This window comes from Heterodontus francisci, chromosome X (assembly GCF_036365525.1).
Source record: "Heterodontus francisci isolate sHetFra1 chromosome X, sHetFra1.hap1, whole genome shotgun sequence".
Taxonomy (NCBI): Eukaryota; Metazoa; Chordata; class Chondrichthyes; order Heterodontiformes; family Heterodontidae; genus Heterodontus; species Heterodontus francisci.
This window is the reverse complement of record NC_090421.1, coordinates 3,018,116-3,043,085: the sequence shown is the minus strand read 5'-3', so window position 1 is coordinate 3,043,085 and position 24,970 is coordinate 3,018,116. Positions and strand designations below refer to the sequence as shown.

At 45.1% G+C, this 24,970-nt stretch overlaps 1 protein-coding gene across 4 annotated transcripts in view; it reads right to left on the bottom strand.

Moving 5' to 3' along the window:
- Positions 1-804: 804 nt before the first annotated feature.
- LOC137358608 (bromodomain adjacent to zinc finger domain protein 2A-like) overlaps positions 805-24,970 on the bottom strand; it is a 123,376-nt gene continuing 99,210 nt past the window's right edge. For 3 of the 4 annotated variants that reach the window (XM_068024662.1, XM_068024663.1, XM_068024666.1), the window contains 9 exons: positions 23,754-23,970; positions 17,478-17,633; positions 16,828-16,985; positions 12,750-13,039; positions 10,431-10,566; positions 9,223-9,369; positions 7,662-7,891; positions 6,791-6,934; positions 805-4,942 (listed from right to left, as the gene is read on the bottom strand). In XM_068024662.1, the coding sequence (XP_067880763.1) occupies positions 4,789-4,942; positions 6,791-6,934; positions 7,662-7,891; positions 9,223-9,369; positions 10,431-10,566; positions 12,750-13,039; positions 16,828-16,985; positions 17,478-17,633; positions 23,754-23,970 (1,632 nt within the window). In that variant the 3' untranslated portion in view covers positions 805-4,788. The remainder of the gene's footprint in view (positions 4,943-6,790; positions 6,935-7,661; positions 7,892-9,222; positions 9,370-10,430; positions 10,567-12,749; positions 13,040-16,827; positions 16,986-17,477; positions 17,634-23,753; positions 23,971-24,970) is intronic. The other variant, XM_068024665.1, reaches the window with a different exon arrangement.

The window sequence follows — 24,970 nt, the reverse complement described above, 5'->3', positions numbered from 1 at the left end:
CACATCAGTTGCTTTGGACATCCGTCCAGTAATCAGAAAGGAACAGGCTAGTTCATGAGAAACGTAAAGGACAGGTTGCGGCTTTATACAAGCTGACGGAGCATATACGGCTCAGGAACCCCATTTACATTGCTTTACTTTGCATTCCACTCCAGATCTTGAGCACAAAAATCAAGCTTGACGCTCCAGTGCAGTACTGAGGGAGTGCCACACTGTCGGAGGTGGCGTCCTTCACATGAGATGTTAAACTGCGGCCCCATCTGCCTGCTCGGGGTGGTTGTAAAAGATCCCATGGCACTATTTTGAAGACGAGCAGGGGTGTTCTCCCTGGTGTCCTGGCCAATATTTATCCCTCAATCAACATCACAAAAACTGATTTTCTGATCATTATCACATTTCTGTTTGTGGGATCTTATTGTACGCAAGTTGGCTACTGCATTTCCTGCATTACAACAGTCACCCCATCTCAAAAAACACTTCATTGACTGTAAAGCATTTTGAGGCATCTGGTGGTCATGACAGGTGCTATATAAATGCATTTTTTTTTACAGAAATTATTTGTTTGAGTTTCCATGCTACCTTCATGAAGCTGGAATCTATGGGAGTATATGGCTAAATCTTGGATTTTATCTGAGCTCTCTGTAGAGGTCGCCTCACTGAACATACTTCTCTTCAAATAGGAGTGAGGCAGTTGCCCTAACCCAATGTGCCAGCCAGCCTCCCCCACTAAAAATAATAGCTTTATGTCTGTGTAGGTTACTGAGATAAATGAACAAATGATGCAAAGAATAACATTCAAAATATTGAGCCTCAGATTCCACCTGTTTCGCAGTATGTGACTTTATTGAACTCACAATATATTCTACAGTTGCACTTGCATTACAACACCTGTCACAGCATGATTCAGAGAGGTCCTCTCTTATAATAGCTTCTTTTTAGAAAGGTTGTTGGTCCTAAAAATATATAGAAACAAATGAACTTTCAGTCACAAAAAAAACTGTACATTATAAAACAGTCTCAACAGCAAACATGGTCATATAAAAGGGTGTTCCTTTAGGTAAAAGGAATAAAGAATGGGCTCTTCCATATGCAGACCAGTCCAGTTTCGGCATATGTGACTGATCCTACTGGCCTAATTTCCATGTTGACTCTTAAATTATTGTTTTTGAATATAGTTTTTGATGGGTTTTCTCTGTGAAGGTTGGTAGTGTTTGATAATGGGATATTTTCCCTCTCTTCTCTTGTCCCTCTCACTCTGTTGTGTACACCCAAAGGTCAGCTGAAACAAAAGCTGCTGCTTGGGTCACTGCGTAAGAGAAAGAGGGCGTGGATGGGTGTGTGAGAAAGAGATGAGTGTGGATGGGTGTGTGTGCACAAAGGTGGGTGTACGTCTGTGTGTAGGTGCGCTGTATTTCTATTTATGGAAACACCAGTCAAGGACTGAACAGATCCCAAAGTGTTCATATATTTCAAGTTCATGTAGGGGCCCTGTTCACAACGGCCATTTACACCAGTACTCTGGAGCAGGGAGTTAATGCTTCTTGTATATGATCCAATATTATTTATAAAATGATCAGCTTTCATCATTAGCTACATACACATATGGGAGCGGGAGGCAAAGAGAACATTCCTTGTACTCTTGTTAAAAAAAAAGTGTTTCTGGAGAGCTTCTTCCTGCCCTACTCTCACTGTCAGCAATACCTGCTCTAGAGTGGGCTGAGATGGGACTTTAATAAAGCTTCCATTGCTACTGAGTGTACATGTTACAACTCGGACCCTTTGTAGGATTTAACATCTCAAATTATTTTGGCTTTTGTAGGGCTGTATCATATCAGTTAAAACTCCCTCCTCTATAGGTAATTCATAAATTCTAAAAAATGTTCCTAACCACACTTATTTTTGGTGTATTTTGTGGCCAAGTTGAGGGATAATAGTTCTGGGAAATGGAACACTTTCCAGTTTTCAAGCACCTCATGCTCATTGTTTAGTTACAATGCTGATTCCTTCCACTCTGCCCTCACAGTGAAAGAAGGAAATACTAAAAATGTTGGTTTAACATCGCATCCAAAGGACAGCACAGCCAAACATGCAGCCCTCCCTCAGTACTGCACAGGAGTGTCAGCAACCTTGTGACACAACCTCTGTCCACCTCTCCAAATCCACCCCAACCCGGACTTATTTCACTGGGACGCATGGCAGGCTTCCAGTGAGATACTGGCCTCAAGAAGGAACCTGCCAGTGCTAACAGTGAGGTGATGAGGGACACTTAAAGGGGAAGAATTGCCCCAAAGATCTCATCTGAGACTGGGTCCATTGGCCAGTAAGTGTTTGGGGCCAGACTGGAGGGAGAGGAGGTTACTACTGTTTCCTGGGGCCTATCATCACTCCCTCTGGTGCCCCTGGGATGAAAAGGTAAGCAGATGGGAAGGAAATTCTCTGAAGACCTGGGCCTCACTTCTATTTGCACACGGTGAGTAGAAGAGATGTGAATTCCCATTTGGGACAGTGAGGTGACAGTAGGTCCCACTGAAAGAATATTCCATCATCATCCACTGAGATCCTGCTAGATTTCCAGTGGGATCATGGAGGAGAATCTCAGGTAATGTATCTTAACCCAACCTCAGAAGAATACTCCTTACTGCATGATTTCCCACATAGACTATCTCTGTGGCCTCTCTTAGTGAGATTGTGGATTTCATGTTGTGGGCCTCTGTTGGGAACTCTGAGGCTATGGAAACTCATTTTATTTTGGATCCTTTCAGCAGGTACCTTTGTCTGGGGTGGATTTCAGCATTAGTTCAGAGAGGTGAAAGGCCACCTGTGCTCCTCCTTTAACCAGATCTAGACTGATCTGACACTTGTTATTTTCCTGCTCCAATACGGGCAGTCAGTTGCCACATACAAACAAAAACATGATTGTTTTCCCTGTACCTATCTTAAACCAGTGGAATTTTCAGTCACCACCTATTGTCACAAGTGTGTCAGACACAAGCATAATTCAGATAAAATCATCAAATTGTTCACTAAAAACACACCTACTCAAAAGCAGATAGCGCAATCACATCTATTTTGTAATGTATGTTTGGCAGCCTTTAACCATCTACCAGGAGCAGTCTGAAAAACCTACATGAAGTTTACTGCGCACAGTCACTCTTCTTTTTATTATATCTATTTTCCTTCCCAACAACCTGTCAGTCACACACAACATAAGCATCAGCAAATCGCACAATGACTGAGACCATTTCATTGAGGTTCAATGTGAATGCCGTGTGTGGAACATAGCCAGAGTTTGACCTTTACTGTAACCTGTACTGCGAAATCTGTGCAGCACAAAAAGACTGCCTCTTGTGATTCGGTACGAAGGTCCCAGCTCAGTGTCACTGCAGCATTCTTTCATTCAGCTGGCTTTTGTTCATTTTTAAGGCCTGGTTGTGGGGGGTGGGGGTGGGAGGGGTGGAGTGGGGGGAATATGTAGTGAAAGACAATTATATGGATTTCACTATTATTGTATCCAACTTTGAGCATGAGGTATGACATTCATATTCATCCCTGGAAAAGAAATTATTGCTATATTGCTGCAGTTGAAGTTTGATAAATCTGTAACTAAGTTTCCAGGAATGGTTACGGTTGGCCCAGGATTTCAATAGAACTGGAATTACTGGGTGTCATTGTGATGCCTGGACTGGGAACCTATCACTCCAGAACCCCCCCACCCCTCCTTGAGCATATAGTACAGTACAGTAGCTCAGTGCAAAATTAAGAAAAAACATAAATAATATTATTTACTAAATGTCACAAATATAAATAGATAATAGTGAAGTCTGGATGCTACAGGTAACTACATCCCTTACAGCTCTTTGTACTGCTTATGTCACTTATGAGTGATGATGTCTGCCTCAATGGTGAAATACACAAGTCTGGAGGGGATTTGGGGTGGGGAAGAGAGGGTCAGAACACAAAAGATTCAGAGTGTGTCTGGAATGCTGTTTTTAAGATGAGTGTTTATGTGGCTACTCTGTTCCACAGAGTTGGAATGTTTCCTACATGACCTTGGGCAACATGAGTTAAGAGTCAAACTATGTCTATGACACATAGCCCTTGGCTGTCACTATATTGTACATATGGTTTGTCACCTCTCACGGCCCCTACATTTACTCAAAGGAGGAAGCGTTGTCCCAGCCAATTGAAAAACCCACACAGTTCAGACTAGATAACGGCTGAACCTGCCACATTCCCAAAATAGACACATCACTGTGAGTCAGCACAGCAAACATTTCAATGGGGAAATAAGTGATTCTCTTGAGCTGAGAGCACAAGAATGCAGGTTTAAATCCCACTCTGCACTAATTGATGAACATGTAACATAATTAACCTGCAACTTTCCCAGTTTGAAATATCTTGCCCCCAATTATTCTCACCCCTATTGAAATTAATGATGAACTGCAGTGATTGGCAGCAAAATCTAATGGTATCAAGCAGTCTATAGAGCACCCCTTGTTGTCATGTCCATTCCCCACATATTCAACCTCGGCATCTAAAAGCTAAGACTGACACATTAAGGATAGGGTTATTTTTTTTAAATACTGTGGACTTAAATCCACCATAGAGCCATTAGAAACTGCCAAAATCCATTTTGTTTCCAGTCCTGAGCAGCCAACAGCCAAAGGTGGCTTTTGTCAATTCACACTGAGCTCATATCGTACACAGAGCTCCAGTGGTGTGGGGCAAAGTTGCTGGACCTCATCTTGAACTATATTGTCTCCTTTTGCCCAATTTCCTGGTGACGCTCTAGCTCGAATGATAAAACTCAGCCCATCGACTCTCAAAGAATTTCCGCATCACGTGTCCTGCCCGTCCGACCTCAGAGTCATCTTCATTAAAGGTCATGCAGTTATCGAACACCAAGGTAGTGTCTGCAGCAAACTCCTTGCAGCTCAAGTATCTGTCCGGAGAAACCATTTCAAAATGTTTAGTACACTTTTAAAAAATAGCTATCAGCATTCTCCACTATTCCACATGCTATTTCACAGCTCACTTGGCAAATCCGCTGCCTGTGTGGCACTGAGGCACATGGACCAGGAAAGTCCCAGGTTCAATCCCTGGTTTCTGAAAGGGCAGTGATCAGTTGGCCTCAGTGTCACCAAGGCAGGGGGGTGGGTGGGTGGGGAAGAGAGAGAGAGAGATAGAGAGAGAAATTAGATATCCCTGCTGCAGATCTCTGTCCAATGATCCCCGCTGGAATTTGCCTGTGTGTCTACGATACCCATGCGGCCATTCGTGTGGGCCCAGACAGTGAGCAGCAGATGGCTAGACTACCATGGTGGCATCACATCAAATGTGATCATGTACTCACCTGATGTCTACACACATGCAATTCTGGGAGAGCCAGTTGTATAGTGATCAGGAGTAAGACCAGTAGCTGATTTCAACTCTTTGCTCACCCAAGAATGCCAAAGACAATTGCAGGAGGGCAGCTGAGATTAACTAAGACAGCACAGGCTAAGGAGCAAGCCTGAGACCTTTGTGATATGTGTGTGTGGTCGAGTCCTACACTGGACTCTGCGTTCACTCAGCAATCTCTGGAGCCCAATACAGTTCATTCTTAGTCAACGTGATTCTTGGATGTTTACAAAAAAATGACACCTCTCACATTTCAATTCAATAGGGCTTTGAACTGTTGCCACTAAGATCAGGACACAAACGCAGATGCAATACGCAGGTTGGTTTACACTGATGGGACATTTCTCATTCAGCAGCTTGTGATTAATGGAAAACACTGGAGAAAAATCATTAGGCTGAAGCAGCTAATCCCTTTCCATTACACATGTGGGAGTTAAAAACATTAACAACAGCCACCAATCCCAGTCATATTGGTGCCAGTAATCTTGGAAACATATGAGACACCTTTTGGAACAGATCTTTTATCCTTTCTTGTATAGCAGATGTTTATATAGAACTGGTAAAAATTCTCATTCGAGATTCCTGTTTCATGCAGCTCACAATCCACTTCCAACTCAAAACTATGGAAGAAAAAAATTGATTTTGTATTTAGAGTGTTTGTGGGGCTTTAATTTTGCAGACAAGGGGGGAGGGGTGGTGGAGATTTGCTCTGGGTGATGTGTAAATGTTACAACCAGGGATGAAGTAGGCACTCAGTAAGTGTTAGCATATGAGATTCGTTTCTGTTTTCAAAACAGTATTTCACATTCAAGCTGTCAAGTTATCCAATGCTGGGCTCTCCCGATCCTTCACTGTCGCTGGGTCAAAATCCTGGAACTCCCTTCCTAACAGCACTGTGGGTGTACCTACCTCACATGGACAGCAGCGGTTCAAGAAGGCAGCTCGCCACCACCTTCTCAAGGGCAATTAGCGATGGGCAATCAATTCTAGCCTGGTCAGTGACATCCACATTCCATGAAAGAATAAAAAAAATCACCTCTTGTGGTGCTGAGTCATTTGGGCCAGAAGTGTCCCACTTGATAGGCCCCAGTCTCTAATGGAGATTGTAGAGAAGTGGGTTGAAGTTTTCCATGTACTTATTAAGAAGTCCCATCCCATTAGTGGGTACCAACTCAGGCAATCCTCTCATCAACAAACCGTAATGACCAAGTCCACTTGGGGCATGCCTTGCTCCAGCATCAATGGCTTCTGATCAATTCCCACTCACAAACACAAATGATAAGAAGCATGAGGTCTCTACCTGAAAAAGCCCCATCCAGACTCCATTACATTTGACTGTTTCTTTCTTTAACCTCCAACCATCACTGACCCTCTAGACAATGATACTTACTTCCCACTAATGAGCTTTCCCCTGATAGTGGAAAAGTCCATGGGCCTTTTGATGATTTTCCTGTAGCCAGGCACCAGTCGTGGGTTCACAGGATGCAGGAAGGGCCAGGCATCCTCGTGGGATTCCATTTCCATGAGGATAACCCTGTGGAGAAAAATTCTCAACATTAGTCTCAAATCATGCAGTCAGATTTGTCCAGGACTAGACACAGGATTGCAGAGTATGCTGTCTTATGTTGAACAATTAGGGGCAGGTTGGATTAGGCAGGGTGGTGACTACCATTTCCTGCCTGTATGTTGGGTTTGGGGTTTGGGGTTTGGGGGATGTCACAGTTGGAGAGGAGCAGCTTCTCCATCTACAGCTCCCAAGACAGACAGAAAGTCACACAAAGCCACTCGCACACATACAATGGTCAATTATAGAGATAAAATGGCTGGGCTCTGTTAGTCCATGACTTGGGCAGACTCTTGAGAAAGATTAGCGTCTGAAAATATCAGTTCAATCCTTGATCTGTACTGATCACAAATGGTAGCAGTTACAGCTGGTCTCGAGTAGGGAGGGGAAAAATAATCAACCAGGGTTCCCACTGCTGATCGATAGCTGGTGATAGATGGGACCTGGTGGTGATGTCTCCCACAGTTCAATAGGCCAGTGACACTCGAAGGTGAGGCAATGGAGAGTGTGGTGCTGTGGAACCGTAGGCCAGCAAGACAATACCTTCAGGGGAAGAGAAAAACTGGAAGAAGAAAATCAGCATTATTTTACTGACAGTCTAGAACATAAATATGGAATTAATTAAAGCCGTCAGTAATGAAACAGCCTTATGCAGGGACCAGATGGTTCACGAGGACCCCTCCCTCCTGGCTCTTACTCGCATAGCGTGAGGTCACTGGATTGGTTTCTGGATGACATTTTCTTCCTCTTGGCAGCTGATGATCCCCCTCGCGATAGACACTTTCTTCTTTGCTTCTTCATGTATTTTCTGGGGCAGTGCGGGACAAAACCCTCAACATTACTGACTTGGTTTACAGAACGCCTTCCATCTCTTCTCTGTTTGCTTTGTCTCTGTGACACTCCACTCCTGACAGACCGGCCGTTTGCCTGGAAACAGAAATAAAGCCCATCACGGAGTTCCCCACAGCCCATCACAGAGTTCCCCACAGCCCATCACAGAGTTCCCCACAGCCCATCAGAGTTCACCACCGCCCGACACGGAGCTCCCCACAGCCCGACACGGAGCTCCCCACAGCCCGACACGGAGTTCACCACCGCCCGACACGGAGTTCACCACCGCCCGACACGGAGTTCACCACCGCCCGACACGGAGCTCCCCACAGTCCATCAGAGTTCCCCACAGCCCGACACGGAGCTCCCCACAGCCCGACACGGAGTTCCCCACAGCCCATCACGGAGCTCCCCACAGCCCATCACGGAGCTCCCCACAGCCCATCACGGAGCTCCCCACAGCCCATCACAGAGTTCCCCACAGCCCATCAGAGTTCACCACCGCCCGACACGGAGCTCCCCACAGCCCGACACGGAGCTCCCCACAGCCCGACACGGAGCTCCCCACAGCCCGGCACGGAGCTCCCCACAGCCCGGCACGGAGCTCCCCACAGCCCGGCACGGAGCTCCCCACAGCCCGGCACGGAGCTCCCCACAGCCCGACACGGAGTTCCCCACAGCCCGACACGGAGTTCCCCACAGCCCGACACGGAGTTCCCCACAGCCCGACACAGGGAGAAAAGTATCAAATAGTTTCCCAAAACAATGTAACCTAGTGGGATGAGAAGGCTCAATAGTTGGGCTCAGATACTGACTCAGTCAAAAGTCAATTAAGTTCTTGTTTCTACAAGTGAGAGTTTGCCTTTGCAGTATCGACTGTCTCAGCTCTCCAGCTCAATACACTGGTGAGGTAGTGAGCCACACAGATTGGAAGGTCCCAGCTTTGGGATACTTGGGCTGAGTTAGTTGGAAGACAATTGTAAGGAAGGGCAATAATTAGCCAGGATTCCTCCTCTTGATCACTAGCTAGTTACTCCTGTTGGAAAATGTGCGTGTGAAGTGTTTGGAAGGGGTCTGGGTTGGGCATGGCTCCAATTTCCTCTGGGGTCAAACAGTCTACCAACATTCCCTGTCCATGCCCTTGGTTGGAGAATGGGTTCTTAACCAAAGTACTGAAGGTGATCTGGTGTCCATGGAACTGTTCCCTGGGAGGGGGCAATACCTTCAGGAAAGTTGGGGGGCAGGTATAGAAAATCAGCAAGAAGTAAACCTTTGCTGGGAGGGGCAGATTGGATTAGCAGGGTGGTGCGTACTGCGCTGGATACTACAACAATAATGGGATACTATAACTTTAAATGCTCTTTAGAAGGAATTTACTGAAAGACAGTGTCTGACCCTGGGAACCAATTCAGAATCTAGATCCTTACCGCGGTTGTGCAGATCGGACAGAACCAGTCTCCCTCGGGGATCTCAATAATCTTAGGCTTGAGGCAGTATGTGTGGCATCCTTGATCACAGTTGTCACACAGCAATAACAACTCATCTTTGTCTCCCTTTTGACATATCTGACACGACTGCAAAATAAAGTCAGGAAAGGACAGTGACTGAATTTCACAGTTTAAACCCAGTCGTGGATGTGAGCTGAACACAAAGCATTAGGGTTGGGTTGAGGCAGGATCAGGCTCAGTTTTAATGCCTCTCATCCCAGTAAGAACCAGCACTCAGTATCCAAAGTCATACACAATAACTGTTCAGTGAAGGTGTGCTCGTGGAATTGTATTCCAGTCTTCAGGAGAAGGGACTATGGTAAAACATGATTAAATGTACCCCTTTCTCAACCAGCAACACAAAGTAAGAATCCATCTCCTGTATCGGATGGGTAGGTGACCACTCAGATTTACAACAGTAGTGATCATGTGGAGAGCATGGACGCACTGCCTGTGGACAGCAGTAGGACCCAAGCCAGCCACAAGTATCCAGCTTGGTGAGTCTCAATAACAGCCAGGCTGATGGGAGTGCCAAATGGAGATGTGCCCTGAGGGGGGGGAGCAGCAGGTAGCAAGGGAAGATCAAATGACGGTGTTAGAGGCCTGGAAACAGGTTGCTAGCCCATATAACATTTTGCAGGAAGGATGTTCTCGATGGTGGGGCAGTCCAGAACCAGGGGTCATAGTCTAAGGATACGGGGTAAATCTTTCAGGACTGAGATGAGGAGAAATTTCTTCACCCAGAGAGTGGTGAGCCTGTGGAATTCACTACCACAGAAAGCAGTTGAGGCCAAAACATTGTATGTTTTCAAGAAGGAGTTAGATATAGCTCTTGGGTTTAAAGGGATCAAAGGGTCTGGGGTGAAAGTGGGAACAGGTTACTGAGTTGGATGATCAGCCTTGATCATAATGAATGGCGGAGCAGGCTCGAAGGGCCGAATGGCCTATTCCTGCTCCTATTTTCTATGTTTCTATGTTTGCCAGGGAGTAAAAGATACAGGTTAGAGAGAGAGAGAATGCTAGATGGGCATGTAGATGCTACTAATGGATAAGAGAGTAAATGGATAGAGACAGACATGCAATAGTATGTCATCAGATAAATATTAAGACATGCTGCATTTACAACAGCACTAAATTATCACGCTTACCACTTTCATTACAGATTTCTCCCAGGCTATGGCCCTCTCGAGTTGTTGGATGCACATGAATACCTGAGCAGCGTTTGTGCATTTCAGTAAGGTTTCCCGCCACACGCTCAGTCCAGGAGAGATGTGACCTTCGTTACTGTGTGAAAGACACAAAGAAAACTACTAAGGATAATATTGTTCCCTGTATGCTTCCCACAATGCTGCCATTGCCACAGAACCAATCCAAAAGATCCATAGTTGACAGCAGGTTAATGATCTCCCCTCCAATGACATGAAGCATTATTACACAACCTCCACACCTCTCCAACAGTACACCATCCAGGTCTGTATTCACTGCATGGTATTTTCCAGTATCAAAAAGTAAATAAACCTTCACATGAATCCTCATGGTTCCATTTTGCTACAGTTAATTCCATAGCTTTTTTGGCATGTGTGTGCTACTGAATCATACAGACTATTCTGGTATGTGTGTGTATGTGTGTGAGATTGCACATGAATCTGCACCTTCAAGAGAGATGGGGAGGAGCATGAAATATATGGAATACACGAGCTGTTTATAAGGCAGTAAAACCACCTCAGGATTTAGACGAGGTGACTCAAGTGGGATAATGGCAGAAGATGCGGGAAAGTTCCGCAGCTAAGTCTACCACCCCATTTCTCCACCTCCCACTTCAGGTTTCCTCCATCCCCCAACCCAGCTGGGAAGGCCATCAGCTGCCCTTCAGCACCTATTGATGGCATGGAGATGGGACCTGGCAAACCGCAGTGCTCCCCCGGGGAGCAGTGCTAGCTGGTGTCTCTGGGGTGGCAGTGCTCCAAAGGGTCTCTGGGTTGGCAGTGCTACCTGGGAGAGCAGTAGCAATCCCCTACTTAGCTGCTTGGAGTGAGGCGCCCTAGAAGAAGCATCTCTCCTTATATAATGGTCCCAAAGACTTACCCGCAGGAAGTTTCAATCCAGTCCAAGGCCTTTGGTCTCCGGGGTACTTCTGCCCCTTTAATCACGGCTCCTTCCTCCACTGGTGCTGCAGCAAGGCCACATTCCTCTCCTTGGCAGTGGCAGACTCCCTCTTGGCCGGGGAGATCCCTCTGGGAACCTTCACTGGATATTTAATGAGGTCCAAGATGGAAATTGGACCAGGGTCACAGCAGGGTCAGCGCGGGGGTTGGTTGGGGGGCAGCAGACGGAAATCAAGCTCTGAACCTCCTCTGGGAGGTAGGAGGAAAGTCCAGGTCTTAAAGTCAGCAAGCTCCTTGAAATATCAGTGCTTCTGCAACACGCTGAGGTACTTATTATTCTACATTTAAGCAGCGAGAAACTGCAGACCAGGCTCCTGTGATTGTCCCATATGCACTGGCAGCAGAAGGGGCTCGCATACTGCCAAGACATACTTGGGAAATTTAGTCTAGAAAGTAACTGCATATTGTGACAAATAATTTGTAAGGCATCTGGATATCTCTTGTGTTTTTGTTACGCTGTGAGGCATTTGTTCATATCTCTCGCAGTTCTGTTCATAAGTAAAATGTAACCAGCTGTGATGTGGACCAGCATGTGGACCTCACTGGGTAGTAAAAACGTGGAGACGAAGGACATCGGGATGAAGGAAGGAGAATTCTGACCGAAGACATCACTGGGGTTCATATTAGATTTTTAAAAAATAAAAGACAATGTAACTGAACAAGGACCCCCACATATACACACACACAGGCAAGTCAGGACATGCCACTGATGTGGTAGCCTGGGCTGTTACAACATCAAACAGCTTGTCTACAACCACACTCGTGGACAATGGCCTTTTGAAATATATGTGAATGGTTTTCTTGTTGCCTTATCAAGATGCAGATATGACATCCATGGGTGGTAGGCACTTAAGACACCCCCCTGCTGAGAGCAGGATATGACCACATGCAGGTGCTCTTGCATAGCCAGGGTGGGATTGATAAGAAACCCAATTGGATGACCCAATTCAAAACATTACCTTATATGTCAAGGGGCCAGGGTCAGAAAGGGGTATAAAGCCACAGTTCACAAGGATATTGTTGCTGCAGTCGGGAAGTGTAACTTGATCAGTCACAGGAAGTCGTGCGGAACAATTCGTTCAGCGGATCTGACCACCTGGGAACGAGTTTCTGTATGTGGGTCTAACTGAGCAATTGGTGTTGTAAGTATATAATATTGCTTGGTGAGTTAATAAAGGTGTTCCGCATAAAGTGGAAATTGTATCCAAAGTCTGTTTCGTGTGATTGATAGTACGGGGTCAGGACCTTAGAGGGAAGTGAGACCCCCTTTTTAAGAGTCTTACAAATTACAATGTAAATTACCTGTGCTGTTCAGCATTATTGACACACTCTGCAGGATTGGAACTCACTGTCCCTGCATTCTCCAGTTTCCCCGAGACTGGGATCCATAGCGGTTCCTTCAAATACCGCCGCTCTACGTTTAGCTCTAATGTTGCCAAGCGCGTTACAGCCAAATCCAGGGGGTTGTTATTCCGCCGCATTAATTCCATCTCTTCCTCATCTTTCACTTTCCCATCGCCTGAGATGAGCCACTGCTGATCAAAATACACCAGGTCGTCCCGGGTGGAGTCAGTGTCTGGACTGGTCCAGCCCTGTGCAAATCAAATGCATCACTTCACTGCTCACATATAAATACAATGGAGGTCAATGAGTGTGTGGGAAAGTGCAATCTGATGACATCACGTCTGCAAAAACAAAGCTTGAAACGTTTACAGTACCTGACCCATGGCATCATATCCCAGTTACAAATTGCAGTCAGCGCTTGGGGAACTGATGGTGCAAACCTTTGTCCTATAAGTTCCCCAGTCTGGAGGGCAGAGTAAATGTAGACCTGTTAAGGCTCAAGCGAATAATGCAAGGCTGGATTGTACCTATTTTAACGCAAGGAGTCTTACTAGTAAGGCAGATGAATTGAGGGCATTGATTAACACATGGGATTATCATATTATTGCTATCACTGAGACATGGTTGAGGGAAGGGCAGGACTGGCAGCTCAATATTCCAGGGTATAGAATCTTCAGATGTGATAGGGGAGGGTGTAAAAGAGGAGGTGGCATTGCATTGTTGATTAAAGAGGCAATTAGTGCAGTAAGGAGGGATGATATCTTAGAAGGTTGCTCTAATAAGGCCATATGGGTAGAACCTAAAAACATAAAGGGGGCAATCACTTGGCTGGGAGTGTACTACAGGCCTCCAAACAGTCAGGGAGAGATAGAGGAGCAGATATGTAGGCAAATCTCAGAGGTGCAAAAATAATAGGGTAATAATAATAGGGGATTTCAACTTCCCCTATATTAGAGGGGATAGTATTAGTGCAAAAGGCTTAAAGGGGGTGGAATTCTTAAAGTGCATTCAGGAGAGCTTTTTGAGCCAGCACGTAGAGAGTCCTGCAAGAGGAGGGGCGGTACTGGACTTAATCCTAGGGAATGAAGCCGGACAAGTGGTAGAAGTTGCAGTGGGGGAGCATTTCAGGGATAGTGACCATAACTCTAAGATTTAAGGTAGTTATGGAAAAGGACATAGAGGGACTGGAAATAAAAGTACAGAATTGGGGAAGGCAGATTTCAATGATAAAACAGGATCTGGCCAAAGTGGACTGGGAGCAGCTTCTTGTAGGCAAGTCTACATCAGACCAGTGGGAGTCATTCAGAAAGGAAACAGTGAGGGTTCAGAGCCAACATGTTCCCGTAAAGGTGAAGGGTAGGACCAACAAGTCCAGGGAACCCTGGATGTCAAGGGATATAAAGGATTGGATAAGGAAAAAAAAAGGAGACTTATGGCAGATTCAGAGCACTGAAAACAGTGGAGGCCCTAGAGGAGTATAGAAAGTGTAGTGGGGGGGGGGGGTACTTGAAAAAGTAATGAGGAGAGCGAAGAGGGGGCATGAAAAAATACTGGCAGACAAGATAAAGAAAAATCCCAAGGCGTTTTCTAAGTATATTAAGGGCAAGAGGATAACCAGGGAAAAGGTGGGGCCAATTATGGACCAAAGCGGCAATCTGTGTGTGGAGCCAGAGGACGTAGGTAAGGTTTTGAATGATTACTTTTCATCTGTGTTCACTATGGAGAAGGACGATGTAGGTGTCGAGATCAGGGAGGGGGATTATGATATACTTGAACATATTAGCATTGAAAAGGAGGAAGTATTAGCTGTTTTAGCGGGCTTAAAGGTGGATAAATCCCAGGCTGCTATGTGAGGCAAGGGAGGAGATTGCAGGGGCTCTGACACAAATTTTCAAATGCTCTCTGGCCACAGGAGAGGTACCAGAGGACTGGAGGACAGCGAATGTGGTACCATTATTCAAGAAGAGTAGCAGGGATAAACCAGGTAATTACAGGCCAGTGAGTCTAACGTCAGTGGTAGGGAAACTATTGGAAAAAATTCTGAGAGACAGGATTAATCTCCACTTGGAGAGGCAGGGATTAATCAGGGATAGTCAGCATTGCTTTGTCAGGGGGCGATCCTGCCTAACAAATTTGATTGAATTTTTCGAGAAAGTGACTAGATGTGCAGATGACGGTATAGCAGTTGATGTCGTCTACATGGACTTTAGTAAGGCTTTTGATAAGGTCCCACGTGGGAGATTGGTCAAGAAGGTGCGAGCTCATGGGATCCAGGGTAATTTGGCAAATTGGATCCAAAATTGGCTTAGTGGCAGGAGGCAGAGGGTGATGGTCGAGGGTTGTTTTTGCGAGTGGAAGCCTGTGACCAGTGGTGTACAGCACGGATCGGTGCTGGGACCCTTACTGTTTGTAGTGTACATCAATGATTTAGACATGAATATAGGAGGTATGATCAGTAAGTTTGCCGATGACATGAAAATTAGTGATGTCATGGATAGTGAGGAAGAAAGCCTGAGATTGCAGGATGATAATTGGGCTGGGGAGATGGGTGGAGCAGTGGCAAATGGAATTTAATCCTGAGAAGTGTGAGGTGATGCATTTTGGAAGGAAAAACAAGGCAAGGGAATATACAATGGATGGTAGGACCCTAGGAAGTACAGAGGGTCAGAGGAACCTTTGTGTACTTGTCCATAGATCACTGAAGGCAGCAACACAGTGGTTAGGAATGCATACGGGATGCTTACCTTTATTTGCTGAGGCATAGAATATAAGAGCAGGGAGGTTATGATGGAGCTGTATAAAATGCTAGTTAGACCACAGCTGGAGTACTGTGCACAGTTCTGGTCGCCACATTACCAAAAGGATGTAGATGCTTTGGAGAGGGTGCAGAGGAGGTTCACCAGGATGTGGTCTCAGGGTCTCTAAACTGTGGAACTCTTTACCTCCTTGAGTCTTCCGTACAATCACGAGCTCTTAAAATTCATGTTTGTGTCACCAAACCACTACTTCCTCATTTACCTTGTCTTCTGTTTTATCACTAGAACACCACAGGCCATGACCATTCAACAACGACCAAGGGCCTTCTCCCTTCAGCAGAAGATTACTGCTGGGTACAAGTCTGGTTGATTCACCTTCACTGTGCACAACCTCATGGTACAGAGTGATTGAACCAGAACATTTTGCAGCTCAACATTGTCAAGACTGAAGTCATCTTGTTCAGGCTCCACCAGAAACTGCACCTCAGCCCCTGGATTCCATCCCCCTTCCTGGATGCCCACTCAAGCTCAATCTAACAGTGCATCACCTGGGTGTCCTGCTCGACCATGAGCTGAGCTTCATAACCCTTTGCCCTATCCATCATCAATATTGTCTGCCTCTGAGACAATGCTCATCTTTTTCCCAACTGTCACTAAAACCTTCATTCATGCCATTGAGACCCTCACACTCAACAGTACTCACCCTCTGTCCTCCACCCTACACTACTCAACTCATGCAGAACACAATCAACCCCATTCTATCCTGAACCAAGCCCCATTCACCTATCATCCTGATCCTTGCTGACCTCCATCCTCAGTACATCGACTTCAAACTCCTATGCCTTTTCTATAATTCCTTCACAGCCTCACTCTGCGTGCCCCTCCCCCCTACCCCGCAACCTCCTCCAGTCCGATGTCTAAACCATCCCTCCTCGCCTTCAAAATCCTGCTTAAAATTTTCCTGTGACAGTGCTGTTAGCCATCTCCCTTAGTTCCCTCTTGTACTGCTGCTGGTGACCTTTTGCTATGTTAAAAGGTGCAAACTAAATGTGAGTTGTTGCTGTGTAGGGAACATGTAACTTCTAAACTGGAAAAGGGAATTCTGAATTATGTAACTGTTTAATTATTTCTCTGTCCCAGTGCAGCAGAAAGTCTTTAATTGCGTATACTGAAGGACAGCAGGTAGTCCAGTGTCAGTCAGTTTGCGATTGTTCTATTTGTCCATGGGCACAGTATATTCACCACTCGATGATAGACAGTGTCTGTCAACACTTTCTTACCTTCACCTGCAGACTTGCAGATATCACTCTCTGCTCCAGTGCCTCAAGGTAGCGCAGGGCTGCAAGGTCGACTGGAAATGCCCACTTCTCTGGTTTCCACATCTCCACCATTTCCTTGGTAATGGACTGCTCTTTGTTATTATTGCTAAAGATGGAATCTAAGAAAGGAGAGAAATCAGGGGCATAAATACGGAGTTAACAGATCTCAGATGGGGCTACTATTGGACTCAACATCTGTGTGTTAGGGAGGGGCAGAATCAGCATGGAGTTTAGCTTCTGATCGCTATTCAGTAATCCCTGCTGGAAAATGCATCGTGTGGGTTTCAGGTGTCTACAGGGCTGGGCTCAGCTGTGACGCCCTCTCCAGTCAAATAGGCTGCCAACACTCACTGTCCAGGTTTGTATATGAACAATGCCAACTGGGTGAGACAGTTGGCAGCTGGGGAACTGTAGCCCGTAATAGTCAGCACCTTTGGAAAATGAGATATTAAAAAAACTGCACAAAGAGAGCTTGCAAACAATATTGATACATCAGATGGTCAAGTACGGAAATATAAAACTTGCCCTCAAGAAAATGGCACCCACTATCATCACTGGAGTACAAAACACAATAGGACTTTGACAATCCTATAAAGTAGTCAGAGCCCTACCTGTTTTCTCTCTCATACAAGCTTGACTGACATAGTCCATGTGTTTGAGGAGTTGTTTATGTAAGGCCTTTTCCCGTACCCCCCGGGGATGAAGTGCTTTGAGCAAGAAATTTAGCTGCTCCAGGTTGTCAATGTGCCACCAGCCTTTCTGCATCTCTACAAAAGAAAAAAACACACACACATAGAATTAGTGAATATTTGGAGCTCCAAATCCAAGCTCCTCTAATAATGTGCTGTTTAAATTGTAAATAAATACTACAGTAATGTTAGCTTTCCAAATCTAATGTATCTGAAGTTAAAACAGGTTCTGTCCAGCTTTCTATAACATCCAAGATGGCTGACAGGCTCCAGTTCATCTATCTGATGTTTTCAGAAAATTATGTAAAGTGTGAATGTATGTAGAGTAAAAGAAAGACTTGCATTTATATAGGGCCTTTCATGAACTCAGGATGCCCCAAAGCACTTTACAGCTAATCAAGTACTTTTGAAGTGTAGCCAATTTTCACACAGCAAGTTCCCACAAACAGCATTGTGATAATGACCAGATAATCTATTTTTTTGTGATGTTCATTGAGGGATAAATATTGGCCAGGACACTGGGGAGAACTCCTCTGAAATAGTGCCATGGGATCTTTTAGGTCCACCTGAGAGGGTAGATAGGGCCTCGGTTTAACATCTCATCCAAAAGACAGCACCTCTGACAGTGCAGCACTCCCTCAGTACTGCACTGGAATGTCAACCTAGATATTGTGCTCAAGTCCTGGAGGGCTACCCATTGAGCCATGGCTCTGACACCTTGTAGGATCAGGAGTTGGGGAGTAGTTTGATTGTTGGCTATCACAGCTAAACAAAGACAAGAAGGTCCATACTGAAGTTCCACAATAGCACTCCATGGTGTATTTTTGCAATATTGTATTTTAGAATTGTTACATGTAAAAATGGTATTGTTTCTTGGCTAAGCAGTTCTGGCATCAAAGACAATTTGAGCTTAAAGGATAACCCTTGGATTGCAGAAGAGATGATCTTGCAGTCATAGAATCACAGAATGCTACAGCACAAGAGGAGGCCATTCGGCCCATTGTGCATGTGCTGGCTCTTTGAAAGAGCTACTGAGCTATCCAATTAGTCCCACTCCCCCTACCCTTTCCTCACAGTCCTGCAAAATTTGCCCCTTTAAGTATTTATTCAATTCCCTTTTTCAGTGTAGGTGGAATTTTGGAAAGACTTTTAAAAACACAAAAGACTATTTCTGCTGGAGAAAAGTGTTCAGTGCTTTAATGAGCTTTTGATGCTATACATATAAGGGAAGTTCTGATACTTCTGTGTGTTGTTTAAATTAGAAATAAATACTGTAGGAAGTTTAGCCTGTAACTGCGTTGTTTCATATGGTGATAGTTTGGTTAGTGAGCAAATTGAAGACTTATTGTTGTAGACAGTTTACTGTTATTCAAGAAAGGAGGGAGACAGAAGGCAGGAAACTACAAGCCAGTTAGCTTAACATCTAGGAAAATGCTGGAATCTATTACTATGGAGGTTATAGCAGGTCATTTAGAAAATCTCAATGCAATCAGGCAGAGTCAACATGGTTTTGTGAAAGGGAAATCGTGTTTGACTAATTCATTAGAGTCCTTTGAGGGAGTAACAAGCAACGTGGAAAAAGGGGAACCTGTAGATGTGGTGTACTTGGATTTCCAGAAGGCATTTGACAAGGTGCCACATCAAAGGTTACTAAACAAAATAAGAGCCCATGGTATAGGGGGGTAACATATTAACATAGATAGAAGATTGGTTAGCTAACAGGAAACAAAGGGTAGGCATAAATGGGTCATTTTCAGATTGGCAAGCTGTAACTAGTGGAGTGCCACAGGGATCAGTGCTGGATCCTCAACTATTTACAATCTATATCAATGACTTGGATAAAGGGACAGAATGTATGGTTGTGGAATTTGCTGATGACACAACAATAGGTAGCAGAGTAAGTTGTGAAGAGGATGTAAGGGCCGGAACTTTACGTTGGGCAGCCCCGCCCACCGGCCAAAAAGTCGGGGGTGAGCGGGCCTCCACCAGGCCTGGGGCACCACGCCCAGGTCCTTAATTGGACTTGGGACTGCCACCTCCTTGAGGCAGGAAGACCGGCCTCCAATAGCTGCTAGCCAATCAGCAGGCCTGAAGCTCTTAGTTCCAGCAGTGCTACCGGGAGTGTTGGCCATTGCTGGAACTGCACTCAGCATCAGTAGCATGAAGGACACCGGCCCTGGAAAAAAGGTAGGTTTTGGAGCCTCACCGGGGACAATCAGCCGGGCCCCGGCGAGGCAAGGGGTGTGGGGGGGGTCGGTCAGGGCTTCAGTGTGGCCCTCCAGGGGGTACAGGGTACCCGATTAGGAGGGCCACCCCCAGCCCGCAAGGAGGCTGCCAGGTTTTATCTGACAGCATTCTGGGGGCCTGAGGTACCCATCAACCACTGGTCGAATACCAGCGACGGCAGGAGGAGGCCCTTAAGTGTCAGTTAATTGGTCACTTAAGGGCCTTGATTGGCCTGGGGCGGGCAGGCCATTTCTCGCTGCTGCACCTGGTAAAATTGCAGCGGGGGCGGGAGGGGGTCAGGAACACCCCCTCCCTGCCTCCCACTCAATTTTGCACCCGCCCCGCCAGCCCGATCTCGTGGGGGGGGGAGCCTAAAATTCCAGCCAAAGAGTCTCCAAAGGCATAGAGATAGGTTAAGTGAGTGGGCAAACAATTGGCAGATAGCGTATAATGTGGGAAAGTGTGAACTTGTCCACTTTGGCTGGAAAAATAGAAAAGCAACATATATTATTTAAATGGAGAGAGATTGCAGAATTCAGAGATGCAGAGGGATCTGGATGTCCTAGTACACGAAACACAAAAGGTTAGTATGCAGGTACAGCAAGTGATTAAGAAGGCAAATGCAATGCTGCAGTTGTATAGGGCATTGGTGAGACCATGTCTAGAGTATTGTGTACAGTTTTGGTCTCCTTACTTAAGAAAGGATATAATTGCATTAGAAGCAGTTCAGAGAAGGTTCACTTGACTGATTCCTGGGATAAGAGGGTCATCTTATGAGGAAAGGTTGGACAGGTCGGGTCTGTATTCATTGGAATTTAGAAGGATGAGAGGTGATCTTATTGAAACATATAAGATCCTGAGGGGACTTGACAGTGGGGTGGATGTTGAAAGGATGTTTCCCCTTGTGGGAGAGATTAGAACTAGGGGACACAGTTTAAAAATGAGAGGTCTCCCATTTAAGACGAAGATGAGGAGGATTTTATTTCTCTCAGAGGGTCATTAGTCTATGGAACTCTCTTCCCTGGAGAGCAGTGGGGGCAGGGTCATTGAATGTTTTTAAGGCAGAGGTAGATAGATTCTTGACAAACAAGGAGTCAAAAGGTATTGGGAGTAGGCAGGAAAGTGGAGTTGAGTCCACAAACAGATCAGCCATGATCTTATAGAATGGTGGAGCAGGCTCAAGGGGCAGAATAGCCTACTCCTGCTCCTAGTTTGTATGTTTCCATGCAATTTGGGTTCATTGTTCATTGCATAGCCTCTGCAAGACAAGTACTGTATGACAGTCGAAAAAGATAATAATCCTTTAAAAACCAAAGTCATAACAAATGGCTTAGTGCAGCTACCAGCAGGTATGGTGCTGAACCATACAAACCAGTTTGATCTAAAAACAAGAAATGCTGGAAATACTCAGCAGGTCTGGCAGCATCTGTGGAGAGAGAAGCAGAGTTAATGTTTCAGGTCAATGACCCTTCTTCAGACCTGCTGAGTGTTTTCAGCATTTCTTGTTTTTATTTCAGATTTCCAGCATCTGCAGTATTTTGCTTTTATCAAACAAGTTTGATCCCTGTTAAAGAGCTGCAATACCACTGCTGTCCAATAGAGAGAGTTCTAACAATAGGTACTGACTGACTGCAGGGCTTGGCTTGGATAAAGCATTAGGTTTGCCTACTTTTGAGAATGAAGTGAAACATTTCAAGCAAAGCAGTTAAAGAAATAACTCCATATCATGAATTGCTTGTACAAAATTCTGTTCTACCATCTGCAAATTTACAGCAACACTGAAAAGTTAAAAACAGATTTTTCAAATATATTATGTAATGTATACTGGCTGATCACTCGTGGAAATGCTCACAGTGAGTCAGAGGCTACCCTGTTATATAACAGGGGTGTTAGCTACAAAGTGTGCATGAAAGTATACCACAAGCTGTGCATATTAGTTGTGGCTCAGTGGGTAGCACTCTTAAATCTGACTCATGAGATTATGGATTCAAGGCCCACTCTCGAACACAAAATCCAGTACAGGGCAGAGGGAGTGTAACACTGTCAGGGGTGCCTATTTCAAATAGGATGTTAAACCAAGGCCCTGCCTTCCTGTTCAGGTGAACATAAAAGATCCTCTGGCACTGCCTTGTAGAGGAGTATTCTCTAGTGTCCTGGGACAATATTTATCCTTCAACAATCATCACTAATAAAACAAGTTATCTGGTCTTTATCACATTGCTTATTATGGGAGCTTGCTGTGCACAAATTGGCTGCCATCTTTTCCTACATTACAACAGTGACCACACTTCAAAAAGTACTTCATTGGCTGTTAAGTGCATTGAAATGCTCTGAGGTTGTGAAAGAATATAAGAAATAGGAGTAGGCCCTTCAAGCCTGTTCTGTCATTCAGTACAATCATGGCTGATCTTTCACCTTCCTGCACTATTGCCATATCCCTTTATATCCAAAAATCTATCGATCCCAGTCTTGAATATACTCAATGACTGAGCATCCACAGCTCTCTGGCATAGAAAATTCCAAAGATTCACAACCCTTTGAGTGAAGACATTTTTCTTCATCTCAGTCCTAAATGGCTGACCCCTTGTCCTGAGACTGTGACCCCTAGTTCTAGGCTCCTGAGCCAGGGGAAACATCTACCCTGTCAAGCCCCTTAAGAATTTTATATGTTTCAATAAGATCACCTCTCATTCTTCTGAACTCCAGGGAATATAGGCCTGGTCCACTGAATCTATCCTCACAAGACAATCCCTTCATTCCAGGAATCAGTCTAGTGAACCTTTGTTGCACTCCCTCTAAGCTAAGTATATCCTTCCTTAGGTAAGGCGACCAAAGCTGTATACAGTACTCCAGGTGTGGTCTCATCAAGGCCCTATATATTGGTAGTAAGATTCCTTTACTCTTATACTCTTGCATAAGGTACTTTGGAATTGCAAGTCTTTCTTTTAACATAGATAGCTACAATCATTTTACAAGGCTCTGCTCCCAGCCTGCAGCCTTATCCTTGACAAATGTGAGTGCAGGTCACAGAATTGGCCCTACAGTGTTATCCTCCTATCTCTGTCTCACACTCCTGTTTAGAGACACTCACACTGGAAATGGAGCTGTGCTAGGTTAACCCTATTATATAGGCTCATTAGCCCTAGAATGTAGCTTAATAGCAGCATAATTCCTGTATTAATCCTCTGGTTAATTACTGTTTGAATCTATAGCCTGTTAGTCCTTAGCATGATTTTCTATCTGTTATTTTGGTGAAACGACAATATATTTGTATCAAAGATAACAAGTGACTGGAAGTGAGTAAAAGGCTGTAATTTAATGTCACAAGTTTTCTACAAAGCAATCGACAACTGTTCTTACTGTTTATGCCACCAATTAAACACTGAAGTTAATTTACAGCATAACTATTCTTCACTCACATAAATAGATGGACAATGTGGGTTGAGTTGACGAATGAGGACACGAGGGTGTTGATGGAATGTGGGGCAAGCAGGTAATATTGAAGTTTTCAAACGGCAAATGGATTCGTACACAGATTCAATTTATGGCTAATAGGGAGATATGTAAATTGTGGAAATAAGTAATCTATATATCCCTTGGGGTCACCTGTAAGGGACACATTTGCTTATAAAATGGCTGTGTCGCTTTTTCCAGGGTGGCCAATGTCCTCTTTATGGTTTTTTGTACTCATTTTCTTTTTGACAGTTAACTTCAAAGATTGACATGAGAACAAGGTCTACAGGTCCACAATTTCCTGACCAGTGCTCGACACAAGCACCATTCCTTACTGCAAGCGCTCGGTTTGGGAATCATCCCATGCGTTCACGTAACAGCAATGTGATTTCATGGCCTTAAAAGGATATGGCAGAATAATCCATCCTACATGTCATGATGTAATGCTCCTCCCCTAATAAAGTAAAACAAAGTTTCATTTGACTTAATGTGAGCATTATTATCACCAACAAATCTCACCTGCTGGAATAGGTTTCAGTTGGCGCTGATTAATCTCTTTCAGCAATTTTGATGGTCGCCCACGGCGCCGAGGTATCCGTGGCAATACGCATTCGTTCTGAGCAGCACCGCCACACTGATGAGATTTCACCTTCCCTTTGGTCACAGAGGGGCCAGCTTCAAGAGGTGCTGCGATTGAGGTCTCATAAGTAGCAGCGGAATCCAGTGAGCCCACGGACTGCCCCATCAAATGGAATGTCCATAAATGGCATAAGGAAAAGCAGAGGAGAATGAAGAGAGTGGTGAGCAGAGCCATGTACTGCTTGAATGTACTCTACTGAAAAAGCAGTCTGGACCACCCCACAGGCCCCAGACGAGGGGCCACCAGAATACTTTGAATTTCATTTTAGAAACATCTACTGTATTTTCAAGAAGGTAAAAGGTTTCCTCAAGCGGCAGTGTTGAGTGAAGGAATCAAGCAGTGTAGCACTGAGTCACACAAACCAGAGGGCTCCAGGTTTGCTTCCTGTTCTATATTGAATTTCAGCCAGATCAGTAGTTGAGGCCTCAGTGCTCTGGGCTGGGGAACGGAGAGACCACAGCCAGGGTTCCCACTCCTTGAATAAGCTCCACATTTCGATTGTTCCCATCCCCTGCAGTTTCCTTCCCCATCCTACGCATCCTAAATCTTACCTAATCGCATCATAATTTCCTTTCCCCCAGCTATAATTTTTGCCCTGCGGTATATACCTGTCACTGCCCATCGCTAAGGTAAACCTAACCGAATTGTGATCACTATCACCAAAGTGCTCACCTACATCTAAATCTAACACCTGGCCGGGTTCATTACCCAGTTCATTCCTGCAGGGGCAGGAATGGATGTTGCAGGTTCCGGGATTTAGATGTTTCAGTAAGAACAGAGAAGATGGTAAAAGAGGGGGGGGTGTGGCATTGTTAATCAAGGAGAGTATTACAGCGACAGAAAGGACGTTTGAGGACACGTCTACGGAGGTAGTATGGGCCGAGGTTAGAAACAGGAGAGGTGAGGTCACCCTGTTGGGAGTCTTTTATAGACCTCCAAATAGTTCCAGAGATGTAGAGGAAAGGATAGCGAAGATGATTCACGACAGGGGCGAGAGTAACAGGGTAGTTGTTATGGGGGACTTTAACTTTCCAAATATCGACTGGAAATACTATAGTTCGAGTACTTTAGATGGGTCAGTTTTTGTCCAGTGTGT